At 28.4% G+C, this 14967-nt stretch overlaps 1 protein-coding gene across 2 annotated transcripts in view; it reads right to left on the bottom strand.

The window, feature by feature from the left end:
* Window positions 1-14541, bottom strand: part of LOC111033980 (agrin-like) — a 183340-nt gene extending 168799 nt beyond the window's left edge. The window contains exons 1-2 of one of the 2 annotated variants that reach the window (XM_022314969.1): window positions 14435-14541; window positions 255-720 (exon numbers count right to left, since the gene is read on the bottom strand). In XM_022314969.1, the coding sequence (XP_022170661.1) occupies window positions 255-681 (427 nt within the window). In that variant the 5' untranslated portion in view covers window positions 682-720; window positions 14435-14541. Of the gene's footprint in view, window positions 1-254; window positions 721-8591; window positions 8787-14434 lie in introns of those variants that run through there. The other variant, XM_022314970.1, reaches the window with a different exon arrangement.
* Between the last annotated feature and the right edge of the window lie 426 nt (window positions 14542-14967).

Here is a 14967-nt window from a genome sequence, read left to right as displayed (position 1 = left end):
TATACAATGCGACAACAATAACGTTTACTTTTTTTAAAATTATTTATGTGCGATACATACGATCGGTACCACACGATGACAATATAATAAACAGAGTATTATCAGTGTACCCCAAATCAAGGAAATAAATCAAACAATAAATTATCAGGCCATCAGGTTCTCAAAGAACCGATGATGGAACCGAAAAACCTAGAACCGGTACCAGCCCGTTCCTAACAATAACATTAAGATATTATGATGTGTTTTGCACTCACAGTTGTAGTAGATGAAAACAACGCATGTCACGCAAAACATCGTGGCCAGCAAAGCGCTGATGGTGGCCAACGTCGTGGTCCGGCACCAGAACGACCGGCGGTGACGGCGCTGGCCACCGACGCCCCCACCGCTGGCACCGGTGCCGCCGCCGCGCGCAGAGTCATACGGCTGCTGTTGGTGCGGGTGTTCGCCGTTGTACCGTCCGTTGACCGTTTCTGCGATGACGCCACCGCCGCCGCCGACGCCCAGGCCGCCGCCGACACCACCTGGGCCGCCGCCGGCACCGCTACCGTTGGCCTGGCTCCGCACGCACGAGCCGTCCGGTTTCGAGAGCACCACCACTTGGTGATATAGATCGGTGTCGTCACCGTGCGCGTAAACGTCACCGCCGCAATTGCCGTTACCGTACACGCCGTACGCGGCCATCGTCTGACGCCGCTGCTTGTTCTGCGCCGCCGATCACGCCTGTAACAAGAAAACGATTCGAACATTTCAAACTGCGTTATAATATTGTAATTATATTATATGTATTGTTAATAATTGAAGACCTGAGATAAACAGCAAGACAACTCCAATAAATAACATTTTTCATGAGGCAATTAAAAATGTTTTAAAAATTAATCAAAAATGTATTTAGACCAAACTTCAATTCGTAAAAGTAGTAGTCACGAGCCAGTTAGGCGTATGGTCAAAATCAAATTTGTATATAATCTCAAAACCAAAAAATAAAACTCGGAGATGTCTCTAATTGTTGCACTAAAATGAAAATCAGACATCTCCATTTATAACTTTTTTTGAAAACAAAATGACTCAAACCTGATCATCAAGTACAATAATATACATAACTGAATAAATATTATAAAAAATTATAATATTAAATTCTGATTATTTCTTTTTATATTGTAATTTTTTACAGTTATGTGATGTTTCTATATGTATTAAAATGAAAATAATATTCTATTTACCTCATTTTATTGTATAAAACGCTATTATTAAGAAACGAATTCGATAATCTGTAGTCATACCATAAAGCCATTATTTTGATGACAATTATTCTTATCATTCCAAAAATCAGTGGGTGTTTATCGTAAATCGTAAATCTATTGCCTTTAAATTATAATTTATGTATAGAATATATATTATTGTATGTATTATATATATTATTAATATTGTCTCCTATACCATTTATACCGGTGTACCTCTACCCTAAGAGCCATTTAACAAAAGATACGAGAAACAACTTGGTTAAATGCTGCACTTTTCTAACCAAATAATTTTTAAAAATGTTAAAATGTAGTTGCCAGTCGAAAGTTTAAAAGATGATGTTATCATTGTAGAAAAACCGTAAAAATAATAAAAGATATAATTATAAAGAAAAGAAACTTCATTTGGAAAAGTATTTAATGATTAATTTTAGTTCAAAAAATAACTCTAATAATAATAATAAAAATATATAATTTATTTTAGTTTTATTATAATTTATAACAGAGAAATTCAACCTTTTTAAAAATAATTTTTTCATTTTTAAAGTGCATTTTATTTGGCGATTTTAGTGTTATTATAAAATTCTACTGTTCAATCTTTATGTGATTTAAATACAATTAAATCTGGTTCCTATTAAGTTATATTACTGTGTTATGTGGTATGAATAGTGCAGGAGTCGCCATCAAATGTAGCGAACAATGGACTAATTTCATCTGGGCCGCTGCAGAACATTTATATTTTTAATTATTATATTTGTGGTGGATTTAACCTGGTTCATTATTACTGTTTATTTTTCCTATACAATTTTTGGTTGAATATTTTGCACATTGAATTCCAATGACCTCCGAAAACTTCCTGAACTTGTAATGCATGACCCCTACAAAAATATTAATCGGTGATCCCCAAAAAAGCGAGTAATGACGATGGTGTTATTGCTGTTGGTAGGCACGCCGCCATTGTTGCTGCGGACCTATATGATGGAAATGACGGCAGGTCGTATCACGATGGTATATGGACTGTATAAGTTAACAATGGTGGTGGAATAAAAAAATCCATCTGAATGTGGTAAAAAAACGGCCATGGAAAGTTATAAGCCAAACGAAATGGCTGACGTGTTTTATTTTATAGCTCCAAACCATTTTATCTCGTGGCCGTTTAATATTGTAATACATCTATAAAATTTGGTAATAATTGAAATCGATTTTAACACGTAGGTATACGCATTATACGAGTCGATTCGTTACAAGAGGCTATAAGTTCGTGGAAATGGAAAAAAACATTGTTGGTTACTACGCCCCATTTCCACATTTGAAATTGAATAAGAGATTAAGTAACTACGTTCGAGGTTTTTCTGCAGTATAGAAGAGGTCTCATTAATACCAAAAACCATTCAAAATTATCCACTTTTTGATCTTTTTAAAATTAACATAATAGTGCTTTTACGCTTGTACGATAGTTCGATACAAATACTTATTTTAATTTATAGGCAAGCAAATTATTTGGGGGCAAGTAGATACACATCGATAAAAAAAACCTTGTGGTTTATTCATCACGAAACCAATAGAACCAATTTAAAAATTACAAATTCGACTTTGATCATTTTTTCATTTGAGTACCAAGGCATTATATTTTAAATAGTTTATAAGAAATCAAAAACCGACTGCAGTGAGTATACTGCACTTGTGTGGTTTTTGTAAAAAGGTGCATCGACGTCTGGAAAAAATTGGACATCTTAATGAATTGTATTTTAATCCAAATAGAATAAACATAAATCTCCGTATAACATTAAATAATATTGCGATGTAAGTGGTTCAGGTTAATTTATACGTAGGTAGGTATTTATAATAACAGTAATTAATAATTATACGTTTCGTGCGGCTTTTTGAAATATTAATAACTTCGTATTAATTTACATACCTGCAGTAATTTGCGTACTAAATAAAAAACGGCAAATTATCTAATTCAAAATGTTTGGCTCGGGGCGAGTATGTCGAGGTACATGTAAGCTATTAAAACCCTTCGTAAAAGCTGGCACTGCAGTGTACAACGTATTAAGCCGTAAAATATTGTCATAACACTCACAAATACATTTAATGACATGCATTCACATCGGGATAATTGAGAGCTTTTACAAAGCCATCACCGCATTATCGTTGACAACTTGCAAAAACTTTCCAGTGTTTCTGAATTCTGTTTAATGTCAAGTATATTAGTAACCGATAATCGATAGGTGCTTTATAATTACCTACCTACAATATAGCCTTTAATATTATCATAAATTAGGAACTATCTATATTATGTCGTCACTATACATTACAGTTACTTATAATATACAAGCAACTATATCAAATGAGTACCTAATGTCTTAATTGCATACCGGCCCTTATATGTAGCTTACTTTTTTTAAAGTTCAACTGTAAAAAAAAATATTAAATTTTTTTCTTAATTGCACGTTGCTAATTGTTTAGACGTTAAAAACACCAGTAGTACATAATACCTTAAATGGGCGAAATTAAAATTTATTTTAAAACGTGCTCTCTGTTCGAACTATGCAGGGTGTTTTAAGTAATAACGTTTTTTTTGTGTGTGTGAAATGTACCTCGCACCACAAAATAATTTTTTCATAACTTTTTATACTGTAATATAGCGTCATAAATATTAATATCAACCTTACTGGATAAGCAAAAATTGATAAACCGGCCAAAATTATAAATATATTAAGAGTTATAAATTATAATCAGCGTACGGCGATTTAAAACGATATACAACTAAATACGTGATGTGTATAAATGTCACAGGTACTAAAATAATTTATTATATTAGGTACTATTATTATTATTATTATTATTATTATTACAATTAATATTAATACTGCACCCATTGTGTCAGAAAACTGGATTAAGAATGATTTCTGTGGAAACGGTTTCAAAGAGAAAATTATGATGACAACAGAAATGAGAATTAATAAGTAACACGCGCTCCCAAACTATGCGTCGAGCATAGACAGACGTCGGACGTACATATATGTAATAAAATGAACATTATATATAATAGGTACATGCGATAATTAATTTTAATTACATCGGTGTTCATTGACTCTATATTATAATATGTACAAGGTGAATCCTTTGACAGTGAACACTCATTGTTTGGGACTTGTTTGTTTTTACATAGTTAGAAGTATATTGGAAAAAAATAATATTTTTTAGGGATTTTATGTTTTTTAAAGATAATTGCTATCGCAATAATTGTATTATTTGAAGCACAACATCTTCATTAAATTTTAAACTTATCGGTTGTACACAATAAGCTTTTACTTTAAATATTGAAAGTTCACTTTTTTTATTTTTTAGTATTTTAAGTTTAAATGATAAAAGTAGTGGCGAGCTGGTAAGAAATTTACTCCACTTGTTTAACTTAAAAGCTTATTAAAAAAAAAACTATTTGTTAAGTATTTGAATATTATAAACTAAAATTATTAGAATGATTATTGGTTATTTTTTATAATTGTAATTGTAATTTGAAATTAAAATTATAAATTTCAATTTAAATCAAATATTTCAATATATACTTCAAATTACGTAGGAAATACAAAATGCGCTTATACAATAAGCTTAATACATAGTACATTTGTTTATTAAATATCAAAATTTGACCGAAAAACTAGTGTTACTTGCAATAGTATAAGTAAATCAACTTGTAAATACCACATCCAAGTGTAGCGATGGACCATATTTTACAGTATAATAACATAAATTATATAATTAGTGGAATGTTGTGGGTGAGAAATAAAATAGAGCAAAAGCGCTATCCGGATGTAGTTTCCGTTTGACAGAGGTCGGGGAGACACCGTGTCATGATATCACTTCGCTTTTCGCGCACAAGGGTGCTTGTGTGTGTGTTTTCGGGTCGAAGTAGTAATCCAAGGACGAGAAAAAGAACAGAAAAATAAATAAACAAAAACAAAAGATCCACACCGTGTTTGCCCCATATCCGCTGCATTCGAAGCGAATGGCTGCCACCCCGGTGGCGTTTCCTTGATGGATAACCCTTTTATGTACACACTTTTTCGTTTTCTAATGTAAAGACCAAAATGTGCAAACCGAATTTATTATACCCGCTTTATACGTGTATAAGTGCGGATCCATTTCATTGCGTCGCGCATACTGCGCTATCTGCTATAAAAGTTACATTATAAAAACGAAAATATATATATATATAATTATATTTATGTATAGCGACAATAAGGATGTTAACTGCAATACTAGTTGAAACGTGTGTACGTGTCTATGGTACAGAAAAATAAAAATATCATAATTTTTTCTTACTGTTTCAGACTTGTGGATTTTTAAAAAATATATTTCTACTATACTAAATACATATATATGTATATATGTTACACATAATGTCTTTGAATATAACAATGACATTTTATACTGTACGTATCATATGTGTGTGTGTGTATAATATATATAATATATATGTATATTATATTAGAACAAACACAAACTTATAGTCGTTTTATCGTTATTTTTTTATTCAAAATAAATTGAAAAATAAACATTTTAAATTCCGTAAAAAAAAAAATAATGGCAATTTATTTAACTAATAAATTTAACATTAGACAAACTATTGTTGTCGAAAAAACTCGGATAAAATTGTTTTATAATGAAACAGCCTATATGGGAAACCATAAGAAGAAATTGGATGTTGTAAAGTTATGAAAACATCACTATAAATCAATAAAAAACTGAAAAAAAGTTTTAAAATTGCACTAAGAATAGATTTGTTTTCCTATTGAACCAAAAAAAATGCAATATTTATTCTGCTCTTATAGCAATGTACCTAAACTTAAGTTTTTAAATACAATTTTTTTATCAAATAAAAAGAGGTTAAAAATAAAAAAAATTATTTATAAACTAATGCATGATAATATTCAATTACTCTGACAGTGAATACAAAAATAAATATTAATAAATGGCAAGCATAATATAATTATTTCCTCATGGCCAGTGTACAATACTACAAAATGTGTATCCAGTAGAAATTTGAATACTTTAAATTAGAATCGTACATTCTAAAAAAAAAATTAATTTAGAGTATTATTATTAATTATTATATTGAAAAAATACCAAATGCATATTATGTAATAAATTATGCATATTTTATAAAGCATATACCTACCTAGTTTTACTGGTGTGCAAATTGAATATGTATAATATGTTTTAATGAATAAAACAAAGCTTAATAGCTTTAATCCCAGGAGGATAATATTGATATTATTAAACTTATAGTAAAACTGAATACGCGGTGTTTGTTTGACTAGCATTCGTAATGTAGGATGGTACCTTTATAACATAATATACGGCTATACAAATAATAGGTATTATGTAGGTATGATATATTTAGTTGATGCTTAATGACTTCCATCTATTTTGAAAGAATTACACTTTCTGCGAAAGATTTTTAACAGAAAGTTACACTTTTAAATCAGTCATTTTTTAGAAAAATCTACTGATTAAAATAATTTATATTTTTTAATGGGTACGTATTATATTACATATTGGTTGTGACATAGTAATGAAATAAAATATAACAATTAAAAACGTTATAATTGTTATACAATTTTAACAAAAAAAGAAACAAATTATTTCAAATACATTTATATGAAAAAAAATTAAAACTACATCAAAGATAAAGTACCACTTTATATACATAATACATAATTGTATATTAAATTAATTATATATTTATTGTTCATTCTATTGTGAGCAATAAGCATAAACTGAGTTCGCACACATCATTGAATTTTTACACTCGAAATAGTAGTAGGTCCTCTAAAGTACATACAATTTCGTAAAATGGGTGTATTCTGTGTGACGAAACAGGATATTTGTAATTGTATTATTATTTTTATAGAATCAATGCATAAGTTGCAGGTATAACAATACTAGTATAAAAACAATTAAAATAAATATATATGATTTATTTTTATTATTTGTATCCTGATATCATATAGGTGGTACACAACATATCATTTTTTTAATGCTATCAATTAGTTACTCATAAACTACTGTAAATTGTTCGTTTAGTATAATTGAAAATTTCCCATTGGTTTCAAACATAAAAGCCTAATGTTATTCGTCAAAAGATAAATTTACTATAAAAACACTTAATACAAAACACGAACATAATTTTTAGATCAGTTTGAAGTGTTCCGATGCTGATAAATAATATTTAAATAAATACGCAAAATCAATGGAGTACCGTATTATTAAAAAAAATAATAATCTATACTAGATGAGGCATTTTACGTAAGACACTCACTATTTCAAAAACTATTAACCTTTTTAAAAAAAATTTTTACATTAACTTAAATAGTTACAAGACAAAAATGTTCAGGATTATTATATTTTTTATTATTTTTTATAGTAAATGTTTTTAAGTTTTTATTTTACTGAATGATAACAATCATGTTCAATTTTATATTCTGAAGCAGAATATTACTCTAAGTATTTCAATTATTTCAGAGTTTTGGACGATTAGATGGTTAGTTATAACTTACAACTTATAATTTATAATTAATTAACTACTCCTCCATGATTAAATTATAACCATAAAAATTAAAAAAATTGTTCATGAATGTTGTTTTGTAATGGCTTAATATTGTGTAAACTCAGTGTAGTAGAGCTTTTTTTCAAAAATGTCTATAGTTTTTCGAATAAAAAAAAAACCTTTCATATTACTAACCATAGGTTAGTTTCAAAAAATGTATTGATAGACTCAAACTTTATTGATTTTACAATATACCAATCAAATTATATAGGAATATGTAACCAAACTTTCATATGACATTATCTGTATATTTTAAAATCGAGGTTATACTAAAAGTGGAAAAATTTGTAATATTATTTGAGAACATATAATATGCATATATATTATGTGTTTCGTCGTTTCGAGGGTTTAAAAAAATGAATTAATAACGATGTACTGTTATTTATTTAAGTTTTAATTATGTTACGTAAATAGGTTATATAAAAATTGATGATTTTAATCAAAATATATATAACCTAACCTGGAATAAACACAAACATTTAAACAAAATAAGAACTAAGTTATCATTATAAAATACATAAAACTATTTAAGATGTACTTATACAAGTGTGGTACATTAGATATTAAGTCGATTATTAAGATCATAATGACTATACCAAAATGCAACAAACGTTACACATTCACATAATATAAAAGTGATGATAAAATAAAACATTTAACGGCTTACAACTTACAGTAACATTAACATGTATTATTACTATTATTAAATATACACTAATATACAACTTAGTACTTACCGGAAACAGAATGGCCAGTTGGATATATAATATAGAGATTTCTTTTCAACACAAATTACGAATAACATAACAATAATCGTACCTACGGAGAAGTCTTAATTTTTAATTTAACACGAATTTTGTGTAAAAAAAAAAACTTATATCAATTAGAAGGCAAGTAATTTATTGAAGTGTAACTCATTTATGGTGGGTATACGAGGGAAAATTCGTGAAACGCTCTGTGACGCCACCTTACTTTTCCATGACATCATGAGAGAGAAAAATTAAATAAATTTATACAATCTCCTATTTTATTTATAACTATCGTGCCGATAGTACCACCGATAGATAGCATGATTGTATCGACAATGACAGGATGTCCCGAGTTTGCAGTCTACCTCTGCAGAGTGCTTTAATAACGTTATATTATTATTATGTCATAAGTGAAACACATTGGTTTGTTTACATTGTCGAAAAAAATGTAATTAATTTTGTTTACCGTCATCAAAGTAAAAATATTGTGTTGCCGTGTTTGTCAATCGTTGTAAGTATTATCGGTACCTATACCAGTTGTGAATTATTGGAGAAAAATAAAATTATGATCTCATTTTTATTTATTCAAAGTTATAAATTATGGGTTGATATTCTCATAATCATATTGCCACCCATGATAGAAATAACCAAGAATAACTAGTATAAAAACGAAAAATGTTACTGTACACTTAAACATTAAATTAAAGGTCTTCAACTGTTTTCGGTATTGGCTCACATATTACTTTTTTAAAACCTTGAGAGCCGCATTCATAATAAAAACTTATATTAAATGATAAAAAATGTATTAAATAATACATTCTTTCCTTGAAATGTGTTCACGAAATAAAGACAATAAACACCACGGCCACTTTAATGGCCGTGAGTGGAAACCCCCTGCATTAAAGCCTTACTTAATTATAGAAATTCTAACTATTAAAAATTAGACAACATCTAAAATTTAAAATTTATTATACTTTGTGAGAAATATAGAGTGTTTACCCCCACTCAGATATTGTTTGCAGTAATCAAATTTGTTATACGAAGATAACTGTGACTTAAAACTTGTCGTTTAAAAAACCAAAATCTTTATACCCTAAGAAGTGTATTGTTTATCAAGTCCATTGTTCATCTATTAAATATGTGACAATCTATGGTCTTAAATATATATGAAGACTACCAATGGCATGAAAGTGCAGGTGATGAAATTTTATCAGACAAATAAGTAGCTACCACATACTTACATTTACCTACTCTTCCTATACCGAATAGTTTCTACATGTTCATTAAAATAGTCTTGTACTCTTGTTTTACAACATATTCAGTTTTGCGAGCAATCATTCATCGAATTATGATTATTATATTCACACCATATTCCCTAAGACATTGCCGCCTATAGAATGCCAAGACTAATGGAGCTCGTTTAATGATTGGACATTTCCAATTCTGAGTAATTGTGTTAGTTAAAACCGTGAGGCAAATGAAAACAAACAAAACATTTCATGAAACTTGTTGAGTTGTTTCATTAGCGAACAGCCACCGATTTTAACGATACAGCACTCAAAGTTGCCTGGAATATCAGCAGAAACCGATGGTAAATGTTTTCTAACATACATGAAATTCAAATAATTTAAATAACACGGAATAGGATAATAATTATTATATTCCGTGTTATCGAAGGGTAACGGCAAACATATATCTTGTATAGGTATAACAATGTAATTTATTGGCGTATTATAGGTATAGGTTTTTTGTTGTATCATATACGAGTAGAATGACTCTCCGGAATCCTTTGTGCCCTAAAAAAGCAGTTAATATCATCTAAACTACTTAGCTTTGGTGTTAAAAATACATTTACGGGTTCGTTATACCATATATACTTATGGGTGTACTCGTGCAGTATATTATATATATTTTTATAGAATAGTTTGTGTGTTCTACTTTTGCTAAAGTGGAAATTATAAATAATAAATGCATCTACATTTTTGATACCCCACAGCTAGAGTTATTGGTTTTTAAATAATTTGTTTATTTTTAAGCAGTATACTGAGTTTTTTTCTAATTATAAAGTGCCGAGAGTTTTTGGTAACATTTACAATTACCGAATATCTTATACACAAGTGTGATTGGTGTGAGTATACATTTTATTTAACAAGGTTCAAATGATAAATATTAAATGCATTGATAAAACTTCCAGTTTTAAATTGCTTAAATAATTGATATTCAACTAGGGATCAATGTATAACATCGATAAAAATAAATAAATCAATCAATAATACAAAACTGATCACCAATTTTATTACTAAAAAAAATTGAAATTATGTTTTTTTAACCATAAAATAATATAATTAACAAATAATTGTTGCAGTATAAATAGATTATTATTATTTCTTTAAGTTGACATTGATTAAAATTCTAAAATATAACTATCCGATGTATTTATATAATTTTTATAAAACCATTATAAAGACTAGGTATTAGCTATCATTATTCCTTACCATAAAATATATTTTTATAACTCAGACACTCATTTTTCAAATTTTGATTAAGATGTTAAATCAACATTTTCAAAAAAATTATCTACTTGACAATTCATTTTAAAAAAATAAGGTCCTCATTTAAAAAACAGAAGTTTGTACCACCGCTGGACTCATATAGTAAAAAAATCTAGGTAATTAAAAATATGCCCCTTAAGCTTAACAATTCAAACGAAAATCAGAATTTTAAAAAGTGCATTGTCAAAGGAAAAAGGTGAAAACTGAACAAGTTTAGTAAATCACTTTGTATATTCACAAACTATTTGAACTCTTGATCAATACATATTTAATAATTATTTATATCCTGTGTATACCTTCCTAAGATATCGGAAATATCATATTACTAACATTTTTTTTTAAATAACAAGTTATATTTTTTTATATTCGTCAATAATAACTTAATATTTGCAATAAAACAATATTTAGAAACTTTTTTAACATTATAGCTGTATAGGTTTATCATTACTTATTTGTTTTTTAAAGTTTTGTATAAGTAACTATATTTGAGATAATTTAATTTTTGTACTTTAAGTTACCTAACAGATAATATTTTAATCAGAGACACTTTCGTTGAGTACAAGAATCAAATTTAACTCCATTATTTATATTTAATCACGCAACTAACTTCAACTTGTTGTAACCATCACGATTAAAAATTTAAAAAAACTAACAACAAATTTTAATAAGTCGACTTGCGTGCTCCGCATGGCAAATACATAAATCGAGGTTACTAATTAACCTCAAAATGTACGTAGGTACATAAATTCCCAAACTTGCAGCAAGTTGCACATAGATATTATTCACAGTTTTTCCCCTTTTAATTACGCTTGAAACGTTTCTAGTCAACTATAAACTATTCATTCACTCGCGTTTCACATTAGCTAAGTATAGGAGATAAACTACGTCCAAACAATAAACTCAATAATTTAACTATTGCCACCACATTAATTGTTAAATAAACATTGTTATTAAATAACCATAAATTTAAATATTTTAAATAAGTCTTAACATAATATAAAAAATTAACGTTTTAAAATATTTTCATTCGTATGCAAAATAATTAATGTATTAATTTAATTTAATATTTTTTTTTTGTTAAATAAAATAGACTCGGATTGTGTATACTACTATAATTAAACAAACGTTTACAGTTTTTCTAAATTATAATAATTTTATTCACTTTACTCTACACTTTTACAATGAAACTTTTAGATTTTGTATCTTTTTTTACTTGACAATTAATTGTTTGGATATGATACAGAGAAGGGTGTTTTATATCTCATTAAAATATTACTTTTTAAGTGATAAATTGTGGGCTATCAAAAATAATGTCTTCCCTTTTAACCATTTAAAACAAACACAAAAAAAGAAAGTTTTTAGTACTAATTTTTCAGTGTTAACGTTTATATGCCAAAATATTAATTTATTTTGTTAATATAAATACAATACTTTTATACAAAAAAAAAAAATATATGCAGCGCTATAAATCTTTAAAATTACTTCGTACCTCATAAACAATATTATAAACGTATTAAACTTGCTATGAATTATGATATATTATATTTTAAAAATGTGAATCCAAATTGTATAAAATGAAATAGAAAGTAAAAATTAAACATATTTACGACAATATAAAAGCTGAATATTATTAAGGATGAGTATACAATATAAATAGGTACGTACAGCTTATATATTATAACTGTATTTCAATAATCAAAAATTATAAACAATGCAACATCATAAAAAAACTGAATTTACTTTAGTAGATGAAAAAAAAAAATGAAATTATCTTATAAGATTATTTTAATAAATAATTACGTAACAAACTTGTCTTTGCAAATTATCAAACATCGTTCAATAAAATTAAAACTCTAAGTTCTTAACACATTTTTTGCGGAATCAACCGATTATTTTTCACCAAAAATTAACTTTGGGTTATTTGTCTTATGCGTTAGGTATTATTAACCACACAAAAATGGGTAGTCATTTTATAACGCCAATTTAAAATTGTCTTCACTTCTTTATTACTTACTAGTCAGTTTCAAATAAAATGTATTGCCAGACAAAATTAAATACCATATACAATAATCAATTTTTTATAAATAATGTATAAAGTCCAAAATTATCATCACATTAATTAAAATTACCCAATTTTTAGTTTTCTAAACACTTATAAAGCAATTAAATTCAGTAAAAGCTAATGAAAACTACTTTTCAATTGATACAATTGGTCGAAGAGGGGGGGGGCACCATTTTACTTTTTGCAATTCACATTTCTCATCTCTTCACTCATATGGAACAACAGTTTAAGCAGTAGGTATATGAGAACTTTATAAATTATTTAAGCCGTCCCTCCACTTATTTTGGACCACTTTTACCACTGGTTGTTACACATAACTTATACTTTTCATAATATTTCGCATAGTTATTCAACAATTTCGTTCAATGAAATATTACTTATCGATAGGTACTTTGCAAGTCATAACACATCAAATGGCTTTAGGGTACATTAAAAAAATAACAATTAATTAATAATACATTACGATATTATATTGTTTTTAAATGCCAATCAATTAAAAATTATAATCGTTGGGCTGATATTGTTACGCGTATAATATGGAGCTATAATACCTAGAGTTTTGAGTCTATAGACAGACGGTTCGTGTGAAAAACAACTGATTGTCGAAGATAATTCCACCACCGTCCACTTAATACTATTATGTTCAATCGAATAATAATATAATATGATATTTCAGCCCGATCATATTACAAAGTCGTACTTAGATATAGTAATAAAACAACAATGTGCGAACTGATCGTCGATTCAGGTTAACATTTATTTATTATTAATTCTTTTTTACTTCTGTCAATACCTTCGACGGTGCACAGTATTTGCTTAAGTTAGCAATGAATATAATATTTTATATATCACAAATTAACATTAACAGCATTTGAGATCTACGTAGACGGAATATGATACGGAAATCTAATCAAAAGGAACATTCGATCACGAAGAACACAAATTTTAAAGTACTATTACTCACGCATTGTCTTACGATTTTTTTTTTTATCGTTCACCAGTAAACACGTTTCTATAATGTACGTCGGAACTATTATAGGTATTGCGCTACGCATAATATTAAATCAATATACTACAATATTTTTCAACAGGATTATAATATATAATAGTATATTATGCTATATAATATTGTCATCTATGTATAAAATATTTAAAGATAATAAACATGGTATTAGGGTCTACTTTGCATACGGCACATTGTGATGTTATATACTTACCGCGGGGTGTTAAGGAGAGATACGATTGAGGCACGTGGGCTGCATTTCGTCGGGTCGACAGACGTGCGTGCATCTACCGGAGGTTATCGCGAACGACTGCCGACGGTGGTCACTGGTCGTGGCGTTGCGGCGTAACCACCGCAGGTGCGTCTTCTGGCGCGCGCATGTCCAACGTCCCGGTTCCAGTCGTCGTCCATGTGGAGACATAAACGCGACCATACAGAAAAAAAACCCAAATCCAAGGTTGATGTATAATAATTACATTTAATACCAGCTAAATATTATGTCATAAGACCGTTGCAGTGTCTGAAAACGAGTTCAAAATGATTAGTGTATAGCAGTGGTTTTCAACCTGGGGGTCGCGAATGATAGGTTTGGGGGTCGCCAAAAATAATAGATGAAATGATTTTTCCATTTTTTTTAAAAATAAAATAAAGTTAATTTTTAATTTTGTTTTATATAGAGAATTATAGATTATAGAACATGCTGAGGAGCGTATAATCTTAATTTCTTATTTATTATCTTATCGATAG

This window comes from Myzus persicae, unplaced genomic scaffold (assembly GCF_001856785.1).
Source record: "Myzus persicae strain clone G006 unplaced genomic scaffold, MPER_G0061.0, whole genome shotgun sequence".
Lineage (NCBI taxonomy): Eukaryota > Metazoa > Arthropoda > Insecta > Hemiptera > Aphididae > Myzus > Myzus persicae.
This window is presented reverse-complemented; position numbering and strand designations above follow the sequence as displayed.